We start from the raw sequence: 25,000 nt of genomic DNA, 5'->3' as shown, positions 1-25,000 counted from the left end.
CTATCGGGAGGAGGTTGATGAACTGGCATGCTGGTGCCGGGATAACAGCCTACTCCTGAACATTGGTAAAACCACGGAGCTGATCGTGGATTTTAGGAGAATACAGCAGGGAACACAAATGCCACTGTGGATAAACGGGGCTATCGTGGACAGGGTGAGCAGTTTCAAGTACCTGGGAGTCCACATCACAGAGGACCTGACATGGTCTACACACAGATTATGTGGTGAAAAAGGTGAAACAGCGCCTCTATCACCTGAGACAGCTAAGGAAGTTCAGAGTATCGGGGAAGATACTCCACTCCTTCTATTACGGGGCTGTAGAGAGCATTCTGACTGGAAACATCACTGCCTGGTTTGGAAACAGCACGGCACAGGACAGGAAGGCACTCCAGAGAGTGGTGCGCTCAGAAGAGCGTACTACGGGTATTGCACTACCACCCCTGCAGGACTTATATAACAGGAAGTGCAAATCCAGAGCCTGCAGAATTATGAAAGACCCCCACCACCCCAACAACAGCCTGTTCAAGCTGCTGCGGTCAGGCAAGCGCCTACGGTCACACGCTGCAAGAACAGAGAGACTCCGGCTCAGCTTCTTCCCCCAGGCCATCAGAACACTGAACACTGAACTCTCCACTCACAAGTACATACACACACACACACACACACACACACACACACACACACACACACACACACACACACACACACACACACACACACACACACACACACACACACACACACACACACACACACACACACACACACACACACACACTCATGCGGCAACCGCTAAAACAATCACTTTAAACAAAATGTCATTTAAATACAATTGTATATTGTATAGTAGTGTATACTGTATATAGGAACCAGTTTCTCAGGAACTTAGCATGTATTTTTTTTTACCATGCATATCTTCCTAGTGTCTTACCTATTTAATTTTTTCTATGCCTATTTTTATTATTATATTTTGCACAATCAATGCGGGCATGACCACCCGCATTTCACTGTATGCCCTGGTATGTATGTGACAAATAAACCTCTTGATTCTTGATTCTGAGATTTTCACTCATTTACACCTTTGTACCTTTTTGTCCCTCCAGCCTTCCTGTACCAGGAGTACCGGGACACCTCCAAGCAGCAGGAAATTGAGCAGCGGCGTCGACGCGATGGCCTCACTTCCGGGGTCGCGGCAGAATCAGTGTTCCCGGGGTCAGGGGTCATATCCCCTCCGGCCTTGCAACTGCAGCTGAGGAACAACGCGCGCTCACTGAGCCTGTGGCAGACCCTGGAGGTCGTGCAGCAGAGCGGCCTGCTCACACAGCTGTCGCAGAGAGAGGTCATCATGCAGGAGGTGAGCTGGAGGGCAAAGGTCACCGGCAGGGTTTGGTGAGAGAGGTTGTCAGTGAGCGTGGAGCAAGTTCAAGAGGCGGGCTAGCAGAGGATCTGACAGCTTAGCAGTGTCATGCACCCTCTCTGGTTCCACAACTATTTTCTCACTCGTAGATTCTCTATGAACATTGCATAGATTTTTGCATATAGTTTGCATATTTTTTTTGTGCTTGTTGACTCTAGGAAGCAACCATTTTTTTCTACCTTTCTGTCCCAGGCGATGTTTGAGCTGGTGACCTCAGAAGCCTCCTACTACAAGAGTCTGGAGATTTTAGAGACTCACTTCCTTCGCAACCAAGTTCTAGTCAACACCCTCAGCCAATCAGACATGCACTTCCTGTTCTCCAACATCGAGGAGGTCATGAAGGCCAGTGAAAGGTAGGACTTGGCCACCATTATAAATTATATATATATATATAAAAGCCTGTCCAAACAACTGTTCTCACTGTGATGAAATCAAACAAGCGACCTTTAAGCTCACATCGCCTTGATGTTTTTCAGATTAAAATTATTTATTGCCTATATTTATAATATAACTGATAGGGCATACAGGCCCTCATCTGCACCTTTGTTTACAATGCCTATTTTTCTCATATTTATATATTCAGAGTTAATTATATTGTTTACACTGTCTATCTTTATCATATTCTTATATTCAGATCGAATTTTATTGCCTATATTTATGTCTTTCTACTATTACCCTCCCCATACCTGTACCTCCCCTCCCCCATGCTGCTATGATGCCCGAATTTCCCCAAGGGGATCAATAAAGCAATATCTTATCTTCTCTTATCTTATTCTATGATGGTGTCAAATTGTCTTCAGGTTCCTTATGGACTTGGAGAACCGGATTGAACAGTCCATCCAGATCTCAGAAGTGTGTGACATCGTCTACCACCACTCTTTGAAGCACTTCAACGTGTTCATCACCTACGTCATCAACCAGGCGTACCAGGAGAAGAACTATCGGCGCATATTGTGGGTACCTCCTTAAACAAATCCCTACGTTACAGTGTTGACTAACTTGAACCGTGTAGATCAGTTGAAGTTCAAAGTAGAGCGTGTTGTGATCAGGGTTGTTACTAAATAAGTACAGGGCGAACTAACTAGGTTTTCTTTCATTTAATATAATTTTATTTCAAACCTTTATTTCAACTTTGCGATGACGAGCTTACAAAAACAAGACATCGTTTATCATGACTAAATGTAAATGTATCAACAATTTCATATAGGCACAATAAATATGATTCAATAATAAAAAATCAGTTAAGCCCAGTTACAAGTCGACACACAAGTGGTTGGAGATCATACTTTTAAATGCAGCAAGAGAAGGAAGAACCTTCAGCTTCAGGGTCAGTTGAAGAACATTCCAGGTGTTGGATCAAAGGACAAAGCAGGTTTTCCTAGTTCAGAGCCAACTGAGGAACCCTAAGAACCAGCCAGTCATTTGAACGTGTAGAATAGATTCCAAGATTCCATTCCAACAGTGTTGTGATGTAAGAGGGACGTTTATCAATAAGGGCTTTAAAAATAAACAAATACCAATGATAGTTACACCTTTCAACCAGAGAAGGCCATCCAACCTTTTCATAAAGGGCACAGTGGTGGGTATCATATCTGTCACCACCAGTAATAAATGTGAGGGAAGAATGATAGACCTCAAAGTTGAGGTAGAGTAGAGTCCAAAGTTGAAGCTGCAGCATGCCAATACATCTCTGTAAGGAAGCCAATGTTCTGTCGCAGCTTGGAAGCAAGAATATCCACATGGAACTTAATGTGGAGGTTAACCCTTTCACTACCACACTACAGAAGGTTATCCTTTCACTACCACACGACAGAGGGTTAACCTTCTGTAGTGTGGTAGTGAAAGGGTTAACCCTTTGTCGTGTGGCAGTGAAAGGGTTAACCTTCTGTATTTTGTCGCAGTGAAAGGGTTAACCCTTTGGTAGTGTGGTAGTGAAAGGGTTAAGGTTGTTAAGGTTGCTTGCCATTTTGTTTAGCCAATTATTTCGCATCGGATTGTGTGTTGCGATTTGGCCACGCGAGAGGTGTTAGATCATCTCAGCCTGGCTGGCACTGCACCATTCTAAATGTGGCATGGCAGTACGCCTGCATTTATATAGTAGCTTTTATCCAAAGCGCTTTACAATTTTGTTCCTCACATTTTACTCACCCACTCACACATTCACACACCGACGGCGGAGGCGACCATGCGAGGTGCTGACCTGCTCATCTGGAGCAGTTAGGGGTTAAGAGTCTCGCTCAAGGACACACTGCCCGGGAGGAGCGGGAATCGAATCGGGAACCTTCGGATTACCAGACGACTGCTCTACCTCTGCTGTACACATGTTATGACAGGGCTGTCAGTACAGAGGAGACTACGGCTGTCCACCTGTTGAGGGAAGCATGGCATGATCTGTGAGGGATAACAACGATATGTGTACCTTTGGATTAACATTCTGTTCTGTCACACTGAGTGAATATAGACTGAGTGAAGAGAGAGATAGAGAGAGAGAGAGAGAGAGAGAGAGAGAGAGAGAGAGAGAGAGAGAGAGAGAGAGAGAGAGAGAGAGAGAGAGAGAGGGGGGGGGGGGAGGGGGGAGAGAGAGAGAGAGAGAAGAGAGAGAGAAAGTGAAATAGATAGAGAGAAAGACAGAGAGAGACAGAGAGGAGGGAGAGAGACAGAGAGAGAGAGAGAGAGAGAGTTCAAGTTTCTTTAATAGTTGTCATACAGAAGTACAGAATACTTTTATACAAAATGCTTCTTACTGTTACGCTCCAGAGACTGTGCTAGACAAGATAAGTATGAAATAAAATAGTATAGCATGTAAAAATAGAAGTAAAAATAGAAGTCACAGTGTTCAGTATGTACATAATGTACAATGTTTGATGCAGAATAGAAGTAACTGAGTTACCATACAATATACAATATACTATGCAATATACTAATATACAATGCTATATAGTGCAAAGCAGAAATGGGATGAGGTACAATTTAGGTACAATTTACAGTAAGGTGTACTGAGGTATGGGTTGTAGTGCAAATCCTTTACCAATAAATATAAAGTGTGTTTAGGTGTTCTAAAGTGTGGAGAGTGGGTGCTGCAGTGTGTTGTTTGTTTAAAGTGAGTGTGTGCGTGTGGATGTGTGTGCTGTGTGCATTTGATGGTTGTTGCATAGTGTTATTGTTCGTTGAGCAGCCTGATGGCCTGGGGATAGAAGCTTCTTCTGAGTCTTTCTGTGCTTGCCATGAGACTCCGGTATCGCTTGCCTGACCGCAGCAGTTCAAAGAGGCAGTTGTTTGGGTGGCTGGAGTCCTTGATGATTCTCTTAGCCTTACCCCTGCACCGCTTGTTGTAAATGTTCTGGAGAGTGGGAAGCCCCCCTCCAATTGTGCGTTCGGCTGAACGTGCCACTCTCTGTAGTCTGCTTCGGTCTTGTGTGGTGCTATTCCCAAACCAGGAGGTGATATTGCCAGTCAGGATGCTCTCTATTGTACATGAGTAGAAGTTCTTAAGGATCTTCTGACTGACTTGGAACTTCCTTAGGCGCCTGAGGAAGTAGATGCGTTGTCGTGCCTTCTTCACAACACTGTCAATGTGTGTGGTCCATGTCAAGTCCTCGGATATGTGGGCTCCGAGGTACTTGAAACTGTTCACTCTCTCAACCGGTGCCCCGTCGATGCTGAGGGGGCTGTAGTCCCTGACCCCCGACCTCCTAAAGTCCACAATCATCTCCTTTGTTTTGCTGACGTTCAGGGAGAGGCTGTTCTCCTGGCACCATCCCGCCAGGACCTTGACCTCTTCCAGGTAGGCCCTCTCGTCGTTTGCAGAGATCAGGCCCACCACTACTGTGTCGTCAGCTAATTTGATGATTGTGTTGTTGTTCCGCTGAGCCACACAGTCATGTGTGTACAGGGAGTAGAGGAGGGGACTCAGAACACAGCCCTGGGGGGCCCCTATGTTGAGGGTGATGGATGAGGAGGTGCAGTTGCCTGCTCTTACCACCTGGGGTCTGCCCGTCAGGAAGTCCAAGACCCACTGGCAGAGGTCATAGTTCAAGCCCAGGTCCCTGAGCTTGGCTATGAGTTTGGAGGGGACTATGGTATTGAATGCTGAGCTCACATAGTTCCCCTGCCTCTTGTCCAGGTGTGATGCTGCTGTGTGCAGCACATGGGCTATGGCGTCCTCCGTGGACCTGTTGGGGCGGTATGCAAATTGCAGGGGGTCCAGGTTGATGGGGAGGGAGGAGCAGATGTAGCCCTTTACTAGCTTCTCAAAGCACTTCATGTCTATGGAGGTGAGAGCTACAGGGCGGTAGTCGTTGAGGCAAGCAGGCTTGGATTTTTTAGGTACAGGGATGATAGTGGACTTCTTCAGGCAGGTGGGGATGACAGCCTGTTCTAAGGACAGGTTAAATATGTCAGTGAATACCGGGGCCAGTTGGTCGGCACAGACTTTTAGGACGCGGCCGGGGATGCCGTCCGGTCCTGCTGCCTTCCTGATATTCACTTTTTTAAAGGTCCACCTCACCTCATGCTCTGTTACCCTGAACACTGAGTCTCCATCAGCAGACCCCCCCCCCCCCCCATTGCCGTGGCTTGTAGGCTGGTGTTGTTATTCCCAGCCTCAAACCTCGCATAGAAGGTATTAAGATCATTTGCTAAGGAGATGTCACTGTTCAGTTTGAGGGAGGTGCCTTTGTAATCTGTCATCGTTTTGAGGCCCTGCCACATAGCTCTGGAGTCAGCCTGTTCAAACTGAAGTTCAATTTTATTCCTGTAGCGCCGTTTTGCCTCTATTACTGTCCTCCTTACGTTGTATCGCGCCACCTTGTGGTCATTCATGTTGCCTGCCACGAGCCCGGCCCGAGAGAGAGAGAGAGATTGTTGAAATACATACAAACAAGGGATCCAGCTCTCTTGTGGATAGAGGAGGGTGGGGGTTGGAAGGGGTTTGGGGACATTGTCTCTCTGGTGTGAAATGCAAGCTTTTCTCGGGACAGACAACGGGATTCCTCCACAATCAGAACCATCAGGCACCACCCTATGCACCCCCCCCCCTCACACCTCTCTCCATGGGTTTCTATGTCTGTGAATATATTATTTTGTCGGTCTGTCTCTATTTTTGGAGAGAACAGGTTTGCTATTGATTTTGACAGATGCAAATGTGCAGGGTGTGGCTGGCTATGCGTGTACCACATACAGTACATCCCTCATCGTCACCACCTCATACCTGAGGGAAAGACTGTTATGTTCCCACGCACACAAACACATGCATGGATCTCCGCCAGTAACTGAACAGCAACTTACTGGAAACCCCTTGAGACACACTGGGTGTGTGGTAGTCACATTTGATGTGTGTGTGTGTGTGTGTGTGTGTGTTTGTGCTGGAAATCACGAGGCTTGTGATTCACAACATGTTCATTAGACATCATCATAAGTGTCATTGTACATTTTACAAGTTTTATTATTATAATTTTTTTTAATCCAAAGAGATTTACATCTGTACAACAATGGCTTGGCTATAGATTTTAGATTTTAGAATGTATATACATACCAGAATGTATATCTCGGACCGTACTATATTCTCTATTCTTATTTTTATTTGTATTCTTATTCGTGATTTTTGTTTTGACTACCTACCTGTTTACTGTTTACTGTGGGCGATCTGTAGTGCAGAATTTCCCTCTGGATGAATAAAGGATTCCTATTCTATTCTATTCTATTCTATTCTATTCTATTCTATTCTATTCTATTCTATTCTATTCTATTCTATTCTATTCTATTCTATTCTATTCTAACAAGTTAGCAGGAAGGGTGTAACTCTGGGTAAGTGGTATTGTTCATCTAGCAGTGCCGAACTTGAGTGCATAGTAGTATAGACATATTAGCATAGTAGGTAGTAGTATAGGCATAGTACATAGTAGTATAGACATAGTAGCATAGTACACAATAGTAGAAGACAATAAGAAGGTTAATTTCTCTCTACATTACATCAAGTCTATTCAAGCGGCTTGCTGAAATGTGGAGCCGTATGTGAGTTTGCACAATGAGACAATCCCCGTAGTCTCCCCCGATCTTGACGCATGATGTTACAAGGATCTCTCTCCATCCACTGTCACACTGCAATATTATTACATCATACCGAGCGAGGCTGTTTCAAACGGTTCCTACGGATGTAACGCTGAGATTGTCGTCAGTGTAGACATGAAACAAGTGCACAGAAACCCAGTGACCCAGTTTGGAAGGGGATCAGCTGATGCCTCCCCCTCCACCCCCACCCATGGCGGGAGGTTTTCACCGCCATTCATAACGGGCAGATTATTTACAGGCTGTACGTCATAAAGGCGATTGCCCTCTTTCATTTCTGCGCCTTTCCAGCTTCCTATGCAAATCCTTATGAGACGTGGTGGGAAAGCGGTCACGTCTGGATTTGCATAGCAGACAAATGACCTGTGGCCCCAGACCACCTCAGGAGGGCCTCGGGGTTCCTGTGCATATTCACTGCATCGTTTCCCTCATTTCAATTGGAATATGTGACCAATCCAGACAAGTGACAAATTAATTGCATGGACTCTGATGCAGTGTGCTGCTACTACTATATATGTATACACCATGTACACCGTGTATACTAGTATTATTATTATTACTAATACTGATAGAATATAATGCCATTCCACTATTCTACTCTATTACTATTACTATTTTTTCCTGCCTGTACCTCCCCTCCCCCTCCCCCTCCCCCATGCCGCTATGACACCTGAATTCCCCCAAGGGGATTAATAAAGGAACACTTGACTTGACTGGACTTGACCAGCTTCAATGTGTCTTGGCATAGATTCTACAAGCCTCTTCAACTCTACTGAGAAACTGAACAATGTTCTTCCAAAAGATATCCCCTTATTTGGTGTTTTATTTTTTTATTTTTTATTATTTTTTTGTTCTCACTTTTTCTGTATTTTTGCTCCCATCCCAATTTAGTCGTTATGCCAATTCCCTTCCTGGTCGTTGCGCGAATTGCCCCACTGTCGGCCTAGGGAGGGTGTAGAACTACCACATGCCTCCTCCGATACATGTGGAGTCAGCCAGCCGCTTATTTTCACCTGACAGTGAGGACTCTCACTGGGGTAACGCGTGCTATTTCCCCCCGATCCCCTCCCTGCTGAACAGGCACTCCGACCGACCAGTAGGAACCGCAGTTTACAACGACCAGGACACACACCCCACCAGCTTCTCACCCGCTAACACTGCCAATTGTGTTAGTAGGGACGACTGACTAAGCCGGAGGTACCGCTGACAGCTGGATTCGATCCCAGAGTCTCTGCGGTGGTAGGCGAGTGCATTCTACACTGCGCTACCCAGCCGCACCCTATTTGGTGTTTTATTGATGGGAGCACTTACATCAGTCCAAAATCTCCCATAGGTGTTCAATTGGGTGACCGTGAACGCGTATTATTCACATAATTTCTGTACTCATCAAACCATTCAGTGACCCCTTGTGCCCCCTTGCGGGTTAGGGTTAGTGTCCTGTGGATGGGTTAGGGTTAGTGTCCTGTGGATGGGTTAGTGTTAGTGTCCTGTGGATGGGTTAGGGTTAGTGTTCTGTGGATGGGTTAGGGTTAGTGTTCTGTGGATGGGTTAGTGTTAAGGCGAGACACTGCAGGTGAATAGTCAAATATCCTTTTTTTGTTGATTTTGAGATTTTGTTATATTTTGCTTCCTAAACATGTCTTCTATGAAACTAGTGACAATAAAACTTCAATAACACACATTTAGTTGTTTATTTTACATCATTTTGCCTTATTGCATCCATAAATGTGCACATATTTAATGGGGAAGTGCCTCATTTGCATATATAAACATAAATTTCAGAAAACTTGCAATATATTTTTTCTTAGTTTATATGTACATAACAAATTGGGAAAGTTTCATAGTGATATCTATTCAAATATTATTTTCCTATTAGGGGGTACTACACTGTACTACACTGTTTGTAGCCTGTGTGTAGTTCTGTTCAGTTCAATAACATCATTATTATTATTATTATTATTCAGTTATCAGGCATGTGTTTAGGTTGTCTATTACTAATGGTTTGATTAGGTATTGTGTTTGTAAATATCTGTTTAAAAAAAAAGTATGGCATTTTACAATACAGAACTTTGAAGGCGTTTTCCCAAAAATTAGTTTTAAGAGTTTTTCCTCATACTCTGAGCCAGAAATCTCCACTTCAGTAGCACACACATACACCAAACCTTCCAGTTCTATTCATATCTATGTTCTGAAGGTATTTACAGAAGGGTTTGTTGATATCGCATTCATACCCTGATTTATATTACATTTTATTCCTAAAAACATGGTGAAATATGGAATTTTACCATAAAAATGGACTGAATGGAGTATTTTCTGATTTATGGAGTGATAAAAAGAGATATCCAAAATCCCCTCTGTAATAACCTTTGGCTCTAATATGTCAACAAAATGAAACTATAATTTTGAAAATGGCTTTATCCAATGTTCAGATTTCTGTCCTGGAATTATATGCAAATTAGTGCATATTTAAGTAGATCATGCCTAATTTGCATATTTAAACATACAATTCCAGACAACTTGTAATACAAAAAAGTCTTGTCTTAATATAAGTAATCAACTGGGGAAGTTTCATTGTGATATCTATTAGTTAATTATTTTACCCTATTCACCTGCAGTGTCTCCCCTTAAGTGACCCCTTGTGCCCCCTTGTGGGTTAGGGTTAGTGTCCTGTGGATGGGTTAGGGTTAGTGTCCTGTGGATGGGTTAGTGTTAGTGTCCTGTGGATGGGTTAGGGTTAGTGTTCTGTGGATGGGTTAGGGTTAGTGTTCTGTGGATGGGTTAGTGTTAAGGGCCCTTTCTCACTCACCTATTCGTTTCTATTCCGTTCCGTTCTGGCCCCGTTCCGAATCTGATGCGAACTCCCCTCCCCCCCCCCCCTCTCCCCTCTAGTTTGTGTACACACTGCGGTCTTGGTTCGCTTCGGGTTCTGTTTACGGTTTGCCTTTTGAGCGTTTACGCTTGCCGTAGGCGATGATGTCACGTTCGAAAATGTAAACAGGAAGTGTTTTAACACTACTGCGGAGACTGGATGATGATATAAATGAACAAATTGCCAATAAATATGAAGTTATATTTGAACCTCTGTTGTCAAGCCTTGTCAATATAACCCACCCTATTTTATCACGAATGGATGGTGTTGTAGAGTCCGCTTTTGAGCGTTTTAACGATAGCGCTAAGCTAACGGCTAAACGCTAGTTAGCTTAGCCTTTACTAGTAACATTGCTGCATCGATTATATGCATTATATTGAATGTCATTGATCTACTGGTCGACCACGGCCGACTGGTTGGGCACCACTGGTCTAATAGAAATAAATGCATTCGAACAAGAAAGTATAGTATACAGCAATGGCTAACGGCTAACGCTAGTTAGCTAGCCTGTTCAGAAGCTAACATTATCCCATCGCTTGTGGCAATTATATTGCATGTCATTGATCTACTGGTCGACCACGGCCGACTGGTTGGGCACCACTGGTCTAATAGAAATAAATGCATTCGAACAATGTATAGACATAGCAATGGCAAACAAAATTGCCAGGCCTAACCGCCCCCACTAGCGCGCACCTGAGACCACCTATTTCAGCGGTCCAGGTTCAGCGCCCCCGGGGACGAATCAGCGGGGGGCGGGGACGGGGGACAGCGTTCTCACTCAGACAGACACACCCTTTTCTGATGCGAGCCGGGTCTGATTCGACACAGAGCAGTGAGTGAGAAAGGGCCCTTAGTGTCCTGTGGATGGGTTAGTGTTAGTGTCCTGTTGATGGGTTAGGGTTAGTGTCCTGTGGATGGGTTAGTGTTAGTGTCCTGTGGATGGGTTAGAGTTAGTGTTCTGTGGATGGGTTAGTGTTAGTGTCTTGTGGATGGAGGCTTTGTCATCCTGGAAGAAACCACTCCCATCAGGATATAAATGTTCTTTGTGACTGAAGCTCCTGCCATCTGTGCCCCAATAATGAACCCTCTTTCAAATTCTCTTATATATTTTTTTCTCGCCATCTTGATCCAAAATTGAGGTCAACTGGGCCTGCTCACAGTGGCGTCGCGTGGGTAAAATAACAGGGGAAGCCAAAAAAAATTATTAAAAAAAAATTATTAAATATTTTTATTAATTTTTTATTTTTATTTTTTTTAAGTCAAGCAGTCACCATGTACACTACAGTATGGCTCGGCGGCCAGTCAAACTTTCTTAACAGATTGCAGAATGGGTACAATACAGTACGGCTCAATACACACAATTGTATAAGGGGATGCAGACCAGAGAAAGACGTTTGTCTTGTTTACATCAGGGTCCCCCATTTTCAATTCATAGTGACATTTATGACATACAAGACATCATGACATCAAATATACAGTACTGTTACCCATAGATCCTGACAGAGTATATACATATGATGGGGAGGGGACTGTACATTAGGAGGGGGTGGGTGGGTGGGAGAGAAATATACATACGGCCGGGAGAGAATATGACTGTCTATTAGACAAACGTGACAAGACAAACGTATTTCTCTGGTCTGCATCCCCTTAACAATTGTGTGTATTGAGCCGTACTGTATTGTACCCATTCTGCAATCTGTTAAATAAAGTTTTCATTCATTCATTCATTCATTCATTCACGTGTCTGTTGCGCGGCGCGCCCAGCCATCAGAGCGCTCCTACTGTAAAATGCGGAAGCAGCCATTTCAGCCTCAGTTTTACTCGTTTATAAAAATGATTTAAAATGTTTATTAGCAACGCCGAGCTTTCAAACCCCGCCGCATCTGTGTGTGAAACCCTAATGGAACGCTGGGTACCTTTGACATTTATATCCGATATATTTTGGACCCACCGCTAGCTTTTAAGCAGTGCTTGATGGTGCACATTAACCTGGCTACTACGGAGGAATAAGTGACTGCGTATTCCAGCCCCTAGCTTGCATTGCAGTCATGAAAGGGTCTACAAGCTTGCCTGATAACGTTAGTTAGTCAGTCAGGCTGCTCAGTGCTTACCTGGTCAATAATGTGGTCCTCCTCTTGCCAGATAGATTTGTTAAATCATAATATCCACAGTGGTGTGCTCTGCTGGTCCTCAGTAAATGTCCCGCCGGCGAAAATAAGTTGCTATTAAAGTGCTAAATGTTAGATACACTAATAGAGGATTCGAATGTGCCCGCTCTGTTAATAACATTTTCAATCAATCCCGCGAGGGGATGATGTTCAGACATGTTTGTAGTAGACTACTAGACTGAGTGACGCCAGACAGTTTTATACTACTAATGGGATGTCACGTTAGGTAGTCAGGTGGAAACGTGAACTTCTGACCTGCCCCGCCTCCAGGGGGGAAAATATGCTGAGTGTTTTCCTCCCAGCTCCGTTTTAAACTTTTAGGGTGTGGCAGTCAGCTCGAATCTGATTGGCTAGGATCGGATTTGGACTCTATAATGCTGGAAGCCTGGAGAAAGAGACCTACCCACTGCCTCTCTCCTATACTAGCTGCAGTGAGCACAGTGAGTCTGACAGTGTGTTAGAGGGAGTGAGAAGGAGAAGAGGGAGACATTTAAAAAAAAAAATATATATATATATATATATATAACACAGATGCACAGATGAAAAAGAATGTAAACTATATTAAAAAAAATTTATATATTTTTTTTTTCATATTTCATATTTGATATGAATTTATAGGGAGGCATGGCTTCCGTTGGCATAAGGATTCGCCACTGCCTGCTCAGCACTTTTATACAAGCCACAGAGCATGGTATGGTGTTAATAGCTTAATTGTATCATGGAGTGCACCTGTACGGAAGCATCTGCATTATGTCTCTCCACTCATTTATTCAGGTTTTTCCTTTAATTTGTCACCCGTCTATATCTGCTATGCGTCAAAGTGGGGATTTTTTACTTTAAAGAATAATTTCTAGGGATGTCCGATATTATCGGCCGACCGATATTATCGGCCGATATCTGCAGTAAAATGTGATATCGGAAAATATCGGTATCGGTTTAAAAAAAGAAAAAAACAATAACAATATTTGTTATATATATATCCAGTGAAATTATTAGTTACCTGAAATTATTCCGTTTTTTTGGGGTGGGAAACCCTGCATATATCGGTATCGGTTGATATCGGTATCGGAAATTAAGAGTTGGACAATATCGGAATATCGGTATCGGTAAAAAAGCCAATATCGAGCATCCCTAATAATTTCCTCTGAAACTGTCTACAAGCCACTTCCTCCAGAGCCGTGATTTAATAATAGTGATTGTGGTTCGCTGGGTCTGTGTTGTACGTGTTTTAATTGATTTGTTATCCTTGATTTTTGCCACATCTTGTTGTCTTATTGTTAATATATATATATATATATTTGTTTAGCTTATATCTGCATGTACACTCGACGTGACTGTGAGCGAGGGAAACCTCAGTTGCCTTTCGAGGTAACTCAAAGGTTTGAAAAAGTGTTCAGTGGAGCGTTGTATTGTTTTGACCTTGAGGTGTTGTTTGTGTTGTGGTTGAGATGCCTGTGTTTTGTCTAGACAGGGAAACCAGGCATTTCGCGAGGCCATGGCGAAGCTGGAGAACCAGCCGTGTGTCCGAGGCCTCTCCTTCACCTCCTTCCTCATCCTGCCCTTCCAGAGGATCACCAGGCTCAAGCTGCTGGTGCAGGTAAGGAGAGGAGAGGGGAGCACATTCACACAGCGGCTAATCTCCTCTTATGTCATGCTCAGGATGGGATTCCTTTCCACCCTGTTGGAAGAGATTGGGGTTGGATAAGATAAGATAAGATAAGATAAGATAAGATGAGTTAAGTTAAGATAAGATAAGATAAGATAAGATAAGATTGGATAAGATAAGATCAGATCGGATAAGATAAGGTATTACTTTATTGATTATTCAAGCAGTATGGGGGAGGGGAGGTACAGGTATGGGCAGGGTAATAGTAGAAAGACATAAATATAGGCAATACAATTGGATCTGAATTAGAGGTGGGCATAGATTAATGTTTTTAATCTAGATTAATCTATCTGCAATCCTGGATTTAATCTAGATTAAAATGGCTCAAAAAAAAACTGCCGAAGGCATTCAAAATATGTGTGTTCTACCCAAATAATGACCAGAAGTAAGTCGTTACTTTTTCTTTCCTCCTTATGTTTCTCAGGCCAGGTGGCCCATTACACCATGAGCCCATCTCCTGTTTCCAAAATGCATTACAGACTGTTTGAAAAAGCTGTTTTGCTATGATAATTGATAATGAAATATCAAAATAATGTTCAATAAGATGTACTTGTGTTTAATAAGTTGTTTTATTCAGAAGTTAACACAAATAAATAATATTACCAGTACAGTACAGTATCTAGCACTCTCAGGAGCAAAAGAGAAAGAATAATTTCAAACTTGAACTATGTGACATGGCTTGAATCAACTGCTCCAGTGGAGTTGCTCAGTGGCCAATGGTGTCAACTGTGGTTGTACTGGGCAGCTCCCAGGTGTGAATGGAACTGTGTGAATGTGAAGCAGGGCGTTCCTGAAAAAGAGAATCTGTGCTCAGCGAACCTACCCTGGGTAAATAAAAGGTAAAAAAAAAAAAAAATGTAAAAAAAATCTTTTTTCTTTTTTTAGATTAATGCGTTAATTATATTATCGCGCGATACTAGTATAGCGTTAACGCAGCACGTTAACGCCGTTAACGGCCCAGCTCTAATCTGAATATAAGAATATGAGACAAATTGTTATGGTTTGTAACCGACCCCAATCGCACAACACAAGACAGGTATGAGAGTAAGCCAAAACAGGGCATTTCTTTATTACATAACAAAAAGCGGCACAGTCCCTTTAAGGGAAAACACAAAAACACTAGAGTCAAAGAAATCTGGAAAATGCGGCACTGTGCCTTTAAGAGGCGAACAGGCTAAGGGACTAAGGCTAAGGGCCAGGGCTAAGGACCAGGGCTAAGTGTCAGGGCCAGGACCAGGGGCACTGGAGAGGGGGACAGGGACAGAGGCCCGGAGAGGCGGGCTGGAGACAGGGACAGAGAACAGGGTTAAGGCCTTGGACAGGGCGAGGGCCAGAGCTGCTTACAGGGATGAGGACAGGGTTCCGACGGCGGAGGCCTGGCACGGGAACAGGGGCCCGACGCGGAGGCCTGGTACGGAGACAGGGGCCCGACAGCGGAGGCCGGGGGGAAGAGGCGCCATCCTCCCGTGGAAATAGGGAGCGATGACGCGCCGGCTTGACGTCTGGAGTGGGAACACTGGAAAACCTCCCGTAGAGAATTAGAGAGCGAAGACGGCGTCCCACTCCAGGCAAACGGCGACAGGTGGTGATGTACAGGGGTGGCACACCGTCTCACGCCGGAGACGCGGCAGTAGATTGTAGTAACAAGAACGACCCGACAAGGACTGGAGGGTAGTCTGCAACCTATGTACTCTCCCGAGGTGATTGCAAACTCCCAACAGGTGCGTGAAGGTAGAGGAACAGAATGTCCAAGGGTGGGGGCTGGTGAAGAGTAGGAGGCAGGCAAAAGTTCTCACAGGGGTGGGGGCTGGTGAGGTGAGGAGACAGGGAATAAAGGTCCAGGGAAACGGCGAATCCTCACACAAATAGACAGTGTAAACAATATACTTAACAAACATAAAGTGTAAACAAAAGTGCAGATGAGGGTCTGTATGCCCTGTCGTTTATATTATACATTACAATAAATATAGGCAATAAAGACATTTTAATCTGAATATACACTATGAGTAAGAGTAAAAGTAAACAGTATACACAAGGTGCAGTATACACAAGGTACCCTAACTGGCATTAAATCAAATCAAATCAAATTTATTTGTAAGGCCCGACAACACACGTTAATGTCCCCATGGGCCGGACACGTCTTCTTTATGTCAAGAAGAAACATCACAATAAATCAAGAACAAAACAAAAACACCATGAAGTCCAAACATTTTTAAATAAATAAACTAAATGAATAAATGCAACACTCCCAGACATACCCCACGCGAAGGTAAGGAAAAACTCACCAAAACCTAGCAATAGAAAAAAATGCACCACAGCCAATGTGGAGGAGAGAAACCTTAGAAGGGCCGTTCAAGGGGGGGATCTCCCTTCTTAGATGTCGGGGATAGTAGTGTTGCAATAAAACAGGCGAAACAGTTGCTAAGCATGCACATATACGTGAAATGAAACACAAATAAGTGCATGCAATAGCAACTTGGCTATAAGAACATATACATCATACATTATAGTCCTCCACGGTGGGAACAGGGTAGAAAGGAATCCCATCCTGAGCATGTGTGACGGATCATACTGGTCTGCGTTGTGTTTTGATGTTAAATGTTAATGTCCCGAGGGGGAGTCGAACAGGGGGCTCCCGCGTCCGCGGGCGACGACACAGGCCGCTGCACTAAGAAGTGAATTCACTCCTAACTACCGTACCTATGCGTCTATTAACCCTGTTATGAGGAAGTGAGTTTAACTTACCAGCCCGTACTGCCACAGTCACTCGTCAACACACCTGTTTCCGTGACTGTGGACATACCCACGGGCTTCCCCGTTACACTCACCTCCCTAAACTCACGCCCCTCAGGACATCCGGGTCACTGGGCACCACTGTGACGGATCATACTGGTCTGCGTTGTGTTTTGATGTTAAATGTTAATGTCCCGAGGGGGAGTCAAACAGGGGGCTCCCGCGTCCGCGGGCGACGACACAGGCCGCTGCACTAAGAAGTGAATTCACTCCTAACTACCGTACCTATGCGTCTATTAACCCTGTTATGAGGAAGTGAGTTTAACTTACCAGCCCGTACTGCCACAGTCACTCGTCAACACACCTGTTTCCGTGACTGTGGACATACCCACAGGCTTCCCCGTTACACATGACATGAGATCAAAACCGTGTGAACTGAATATGGTCATGTAGTCTCTGGTAGATTTGGTTGCGTGTGGAGTGTGTGATTGTCTTATTGACTGCAGACAATAACAATTAGGTACAATGCCACGATTATTATTATTATTTATTTTTTAATTACAATTTTTTACGTTTGCCTGTACAGAATATCCTGAAGAAAGCAGAGGAGAACTCTGAGAGGGAGATGAACGCCGTCAAAGCACACAAGCAGCTGGAACAGGTACAGTAGTGTGTCGGAGGCCTGAGTCTGAGCGCAGGAGGGCGTTCTGTGGTGTCTGTGGTCACGTTTCACACAACGTTCTCACACAGAACGCGGTGGAACTTTTCCCATGGTGGTTCACGCCTGTCTGTGGAATGACCATTCTGACAATGACTTCAATTACTGTAAGCCATGTCACATTTGCTCATGGTATGTATAGTACATTTAATTGATGGTTCCCTCAAAATAATTTTCATAATCATAGGGCTGAGCATGTTCAGCGAGTTCGACCCATTCACTTTGCGTTCCATGTGTCGGCTCAACTGACCTATCACAGGTTTCTCAACCCTCGTTTCTTGATCCTCCAATCGCAACAGTCGCTTCCCTCGGACAGCGTCAGTTGCAATTGGAGGATCAAGAAAAGATTAGATTAGATTAGATTACAATTTTGTGTCATCATCATACAGCACAAGTACAATACAGAAATAAAAAGTTGCCATCCAACCAGAGTGCAAATATAACAGTAAAGTGCAATAGTAATATACAATGTACAGGTGATTAAACTAGGTATAAAATACATCAATTAGTACTACTGAGCAATATTGCTAATCAGAGTTGTAGTATTAGTATGTACAGTGATACGGGTATAAAGAGTATAAGAGTAGGTAAGGGATATGTACAGATACAGGATTATATGCAGGTATGTACAGACAGATGTGGATAGATATACTGTATATAAGGTAAGAATAAATATATATATACAGCATTATTGTACATGTTATCATACAGAGTTGTATGGGTTATATGTAGGTGTGTAAGTAGGTATATAAAAGGATTATATGCAGGTCTATTCAGACGGATATGATGAGGTAAATATGAATATATAAATGTATATATTATTTAGCATATATACATTTAGCATTTTTAGATTATATATTAGATTAGATTTAGATTATTGGATTATATATTGCATATATTTAGCATTTAGCATTTAGTTTTGTTCAGACTATATATTAGATTAGATTTAGATTAGTGGATTAGATTATATACTGTAACTATTTATTGTAGGGCAAATATAACTGAGAGGGCATACATACCCTCATCTCGCACCTTGTTGTCCATTATGTTGTCCAGAGTTAATTATGTTATGTTAAGTATATTGATTTGTTATATTGTTTACACTGCTTTTTACTACCTGTACCTCCCCTCCCCCCTCCCCCATGCTGCTATGATGCCTGAATTTCCCCAAGGGGATCAATAAAGGAATATCTTATCTTATCTTATATATATGGTATATATAAAAGAGGTTGGAGCTTGATATAGGTCAATTGTTTCAAAATCGATGGACAGCGTATTCTTATTTTCTTCTCTAAACATTGAATTGAGGCTTGCATACATTGGACAATCACACACCTACTACTTTACCTATTTTGCGGTGCACGACTCCTCATGGTGTGTATTTGTGTCTGGCAGATTGTGAAAGAGTGCAACGAGGGAGTGAGGAAGATGAGTCGCACCGAGGAGCTCATCAGCATCGAGAAAACGCTGGAGTTCAAGTCCAAGGTATCTACATTCATCATCATCCCGTCACATTAAAGGGATAGTTTGGATTTCTGGACGTTAAGCTGTATGATAATACTTGCCAGAAGTGTAGTGTAAACAGAGCTATTAGCTTACTTACTGAGTCTCGTGGTCAGAGTTCTGGCCTGGTTCCCAGTGAACCGAAACGGGGTCACTGTACCAACGTGTTTTAATCCACACCACAACATGCAGGCAAACGGGGTCACGGTACCAAGGTGTTTTAATCCGCACCATAAGATGCAGGCAAACGGGGTACCTGTTTCTAATACAACATCATCGTCCTCCACCACTATGGATTCTGCACTGGTAACACAGCCTGTATTGGCTTTTTGTTAGCAAACCAGGTAGTATCTTCTACACACCAAGGTGGTTCCAACAAGATCCAAAACAAGAACTGGGGGGTGATGAATGAAATAATAGGTTTATTTGAAGAATCTTTATAGGAACTGGGCAAAAAAACATCAAAATAAAGATTCCAATAATAAAAAAAAATAACAGGATTCCCACACTGATGTGGTTTAAAGAAAGATGTATCAACCTGCACGTTAACCAAACATTTGACCATGAGGTCTCCTCTACCTGGTCATTAAGCAACCTGACACCTGAAAGTCCCCTCCCCCACCCTCAATGTGCACTGCCAAACCCTGGATGCTAGGTGGGGTAGATGGCTAGAGATGTACAAAAAAATAAATAGAGAAAAAACACATCAGAATGGCTCCAACACAAATCAGCTGTTTCAAAATGTTGGAGGGCCGTGGTTCTGTTTTGGAGGTGGCTGACCCTTTACCTGCAGTGAGGCGGTGTGGATTAAAATGTTTTGGTTTTCGTGTCCCCGTTTCTGCCTGCTGCCTCAAGCATCCCGGCTCCTTTGGAACCCGGCCAGAACTCCGACCACGAGACGAGAAGTATTTAATTATTATTTATTTTTCGTACCTTTATTTATCCAGATAAAACATTAAGAAGAGGTTTCTTATTTACAATGTCGATCTGGTCCAAGAGGCCCCAACAGGAATAAAAAATAAATAAAAAAAAAAGATTGTATAAATAAAATAAAACCCTTTCACTGCCATACACCAGCCGGTTAACCCTTTCACTGCCACACTACAGAAGGTTAACCCTTTACTATCACAGTAACCGTTAAGAATCATACACATAAACAAATAAACAAATGTGTTGAGTATATTCTTGAAGGCAGTCAGTGAAGTAAGAGCTGTAAGTTTAAGGGTGTTTTGAATAGCGTTCCATGCTGCAAAGTGAAAGGAGTTTCGGCCGAAGGTGGTCTTGGATCTTGGGATGTTTAGTTTGATGAGCTCACTTGATCTTGTGCCGTAAGTGCTATGAGAAAGGTGGAGCAGGGAGGAAAGATAAGGTGGGGTCTTGCCCAGGATTGACTTGTAAATGGAGTGGAACCAATGTTGGAGTCGGCGGGTGTGGAGGGAGGGCCAGTCAACCAGTTTGTAAAGGTGATGTGTATTAAAGGGTGCATTGGTGGCAAAGCGGATGGCAGAATGGTGCAGAGTGTCCAGTTTGTGTAGAGTCGTCTTTGAAGCCATTTTATAGATGCCATCACCATAGTCCAGGATGGGCAGGACAGTCATCTTTACAAGGGTGAGTTTTGCGGAGCGTGTGAAGGAAGCTTTGTTACGGAAGAGAAATGCCAGTCTGGCTTTCACTTTAGACTGAAGATTGTTAATGTGAACGGAGAAAGAAAGGGAAGAGTCCAGCCAAAGCCCTAGATATTTGTTTGACTTGACAAACTCCAGTTTGCGCAAAGGATCTTGGGGGGGCTGGGGGTTTTCTTTTTGCGATCGAATAAGATGCATTTGGTCTTTTTAGTGTTAAGCCGAAGGTGGAGGTTATGAAAGGACTGCTCGAGGGAAGTGAGACTGTCTTGAAGAGTGGAGGCTGCGGAATGGAGAGAAGGGCCAGAAGCATACAGGATGGTGTCATCAGCATAAAGGTGGATCCGAGAGCTGCCTGCAGCCTTCGCCACATCATTAATATAAATGGAGAACAGGGTAGGACCCAAGATTGAGCCCTGAGGCACCCCTTTAGTGATGGCAAGTGGCTCAGACAGGATATTCTCTGTCTTGACCTGTTGGATCCGGTTAGTAAGGTAGCTGGCAAACCAGTTGCAGCAGGTGGGGGACAAACCAATGCTGGAGAGCCTATCCAGAAGGGCCCTGTGGACATTAATGTAATGTCCAAAAATTCCTTTAACCCTTTCACTACCACACCACAGAAGGTTAACCCTTTCACTACCACACTACAGAAGGTTAACCTTTCACTACCACACTCCTTTAGGCGGCTGGGTGGCGCAGCGGACTAATCGCTCGTCACCAACGCGAGAGACACTGGTATCGAATCCGGCTGTCAGCGGTGCCTCCGGCTGGAGCCGGTGGGTGGTAATCTGGTCCTACAGGTCGGTCAGGGCGCTTGCACAGCGAGGAAGGGAGATGGTGAGGGTAGTGTGAGCCTTTCACACGTTACACCTCACCAATGAGAGTCCGCACTGGCAGGTGAAAAGAAGTGGCTGGCTGACTCCGCATGTATCGGAGGGGACATGTGATAGTATCTATCAACCCTCCCTAGACCGACCAGTGGGGGGCACATGCGAGCAATGACCAGGAAGGGGAGGGGGGAATTGGCATGACGACTAAATTGGGATGGGAGAAAAACACAAAAAAACAGGAGGAGAAAAAGTGGATACATTTTTTTTTTTAACCTTTCACTACCACACTACAGAAGGTTAACACTTTCACTACCACACTACAGAAGGTTAACCTTTCACTACCACACTACAGAAGTTTAACCTTTCACTACCACACTACAGGTTAACACCCAGGGCTTGACGTTGACACCTGCCCACCTGCCCAGGGCTAGTGAAAATGCTGAGTGGCTAGTGACTTTGGAAAACCACTAGCCACAGTGGCTAGTGAGCCAAAAAGTTAACGTCAAGCCCTGCATAGGTTTGTCAATGATAATGTTCACGGCGTTTGGAGCAATAATATAATTGCTAGGTTCAACACAGCCAAGGCATAGGTGTGTCAATGATAATGTTCACGGCGTTTGGAGCAACAATGTAATTGCTAGGTTCAACACAACTCTTCCACATCTACATCCTCCATCTTGTCCCAGTCAGCCGTTGCCCCAACTGGAGCTCCTTTTGCGGCTGAGTCACTGGTCGCAGGCAGTAGTAAACAATGGAGTCAACAGTCAGAAGCACAGTTGTACAGTTGGCGTGTAGCAGTATGATTACAATGATACTGTCCCCAGCAGGGGTTAGTGAAGAAGAAATTACCTATATTTATTACTTTTTGGGTGGGGGCGCGAGTGTGGGGATTTGTGGCTAGTGACTTTGGAAAACCACTAGCCACAGTGGCTAGTGAGCCAAAAGGTTAACGTCAAGCCCTGTTAACACCATTTCACTACCACACTACAGAAGGTTAACCATTTCACCACCACACTACAGACGGTTGACCCTTTCACTACCACACTACAGACGGTTAACCCTTTCACTACCACACTGCAGAAGGTTAACCCTTTCACTACCACACTACAGAAGGTTAACCCACATTTCTAATAATTCAAATTGGGTAGTTAAAGGTGGAATCTGTAATGCTGTCAAACAGCGACCTAGTAAAAAAGTAAAACTTGGAGGTTCTCGTTTGTGGATGAGTCTACTACACAGTCCTCATTTTAAATAGTCTGTGCAGTCTGTGCCCATCTTTGACCTTGTGACCTCTCTTAACCCCTCGCAGTCTGTGCCCATCATCTCCCACTCCCGGTGGCTGCTGAAGAAGGGGGAGGTGCAGCAGATGGCCGGACCCAAGAGCACCAGGACGATGCGCAGCCGCAAGCTCTACCACCCGCTCTACCTCTTCCTGTTCAACAACCTGCTGCTCATCACCAAGCGCAGGTCAGACGGGCACAGCCGCTCCACAGTTAGAATATCCAGCCACGGATTGGTTTCAAATATCCAAACTAGGGTTTTGCCGTCTGTGGAGTGCCTTGCATGCATGGAATGTTTGTATAGTTCTCATTCTTCTCATTCTTCTCATTCTACTGTCTCACAGCCTGCTAAACAGCTCTGCCCAAGAGAGACTAAATCTGGACCAAATCCGGACATCCGCGGCCGAAATTAGTTTGGGAAAAAATGCGCCAATAACGTTGGATTGGGTGCATACAGAGAATATCACAAATAAACCAGAGATTAAGCTTATCTGAACATGTATGGGTTATGCAGTAATGTAGTTATCAGAAAAGTAAACAGGCTATTAGTTCTATATATATTTTCTGTGTAAGGAAACCATACCTTTATGGCTGCGTTCATTGTTGTTTTCCATGGACACAGTGAATAAACAAGGCTGCACAGACGCTGTGAAATGAAACTATTTAACTTTTTTTTTAACCAAATCTTTGGTTCTTAGTTTACTTCCTCTTTGGGCAGAGACGTTTGAGAGTGGAATGCAAGTGGAATGCAAGTGGAATGCTCATTCTTCCGACATGGCTACCTGTAACTATTGGTAACCATTTTCAAAAGAAAATGGCGAATTTTTGTGCAGTTAAAAACTGGAAAAACATGATATTACTGTTCCACTGCGACTTGTTTACAAGATCCAGTAAGACACCAAATTATATATATATTTTGCACAGATTTGTATTTCTTTTACTTTATTGCCATTCATTTAAACAAAAGTACCTTGAGATTTGGCTTCACTTGACACGCATTCACATATAAATTAAATAACACAAATTATTATTATTACAAAAATATTTTGTAATTATAACATTTTTGTTTATATATTTCTCAAATATCAACACAGAACAACCGTTATTTATTCCAAAATTGAGGACAAATGGGCATTCTAAACATCAGTGAAACGCCTCTATTGCAAATGAACAACAGCAAAGGGTTTTTTGTTGGATCATTCGATTTCTCCCAGAGTGTCTTGGTTTGCCATTGACTTCGTCCAGCGATATTCACAGCCTGTTCATGCGCTGGACGGGGGAGACGCTAATCTTGTTGCTGACGCTGCTTGTTGCTCTCAGTGGGGAGAAGTTCCAGGTCCTGGACTCCTGCACACGGGCCATGTTGAGGACGGAGGACCAGGAGGACCAGGGCCAGCTGCTGGCCAACGTCTTCAACCTGAAGCTGCTGGAGAACCAGGAGGACCGGCAGGTCAGCTACATGCTGAAGACCAACAGCATGTGAGTACCTGGAGCACTGGGCTTTAACCCTTTCACTGCCACACGACAGAAGGTTAACCCTGGGGCTGACCCCTATTAATCGATTAGTCGACTCATCGGTCGAAAGGAGCCGTAGTCGACTGGCCAACCTCTTAGTTGAATATAATATAATAAAAAAAAAAAAAAAAAAAAAAAAAAAAATTAATTTTGTATCATTCTTTCCAAAAGAAAAGAGGCCTAGAAGTGTGGCTAACGCTAATGGCACGCATACCAGAGGCTAACTGCCTACGAAAACAGGCACAGAGGCACTGAAAGAGGATTTCACCCATCTAATGAACACACTAGACTAGACAAATATCAAGATGTATCCATCAGTGGACCAATTGCATGCTTTTGCAGAGGACAAGAAGCCTTCAGTCGACTCCTTCAGACATTAAGCACCCCCCACAGCCCAAATGAAATGATACATTTTTTTTTTAAATAAAATAAAACAAAAAGTTTAAAAATATTATACTTTTTTTTTTTCGACCAATAGTCGACTAACGGCAGATTTTGGCCAATCCTAGTCGACCATCCAAATCCTTAGTCGGGGACAGCCCAGTATCACACTAGTAAAGGGTTAACCTTCTGTCGTGTGGCAGTGAAAGGGTTAACCGGCTGTCGTGTGGCA

The 25,000-nt window shown here is 43.7% G+C and overlaps 1 protein-coding gene across 1 annotated transcript in view; it reads left to right on the top strand.

Annotated features, from left to right (window-relative positions):
• Nucleotides 1-25,000, top strand: part of ngef (neuronal guanine nucleotide exchange factor) — a 57,283-nt gene that overhangs the window by 22,081 nt on the left and 10,202 nt on the right. Inside the window, exons 9-16 of the mRNA XM_084309392.1 lie at nt 1,104-1,354; nt 1,610-1,770; nt 2,218-2,370; nt 13,988-14,117; nt 17,506-17,580; nt 19,033-19,122; nt 22,902-23,059; nt 24,193-24,351. Of these exons, the coding sequence (XP_084165518.1) occupies nt 1,104-1,354; nt 1,610-1,770; nt 2,218-2,370; nt 13,988-14,117; nt 17,506-17,580; nt 19,033-19,122; nt 22,902-23,059; nt 24,193-24,351 (1,177 nt within the window). The remainder of the gene's footprint in view (nt 1-1,103; nt 1,355-1,609; nt 1,771-2,217; nt 2,371-13,987; nt 14,118-17,505; nt 17,581-19,032; nt 19,123-22,901; nt 23,060-24,192; nt 24,352-25,000) is intronic.

The sequence above is a fragment of the Notolepis coatsorum genome (assembly GCF_963971535.1).
Source record: "Notolepis coatsorum genome assembly, chromosome: 1".
Classification (NCBI taxonomy): domain Eukaryota; kingdom Metazoa; phylum Chordata; class Actinopteri; order Aulopiformes; family Paralepididae; genus Notolepis; species Notolepis coatsorum.
The sequence above is the reverse complement of the archived record's forward strand: the minus strand, read 5'-3'. Positions and strand labels throughout refer to the sequence as shown.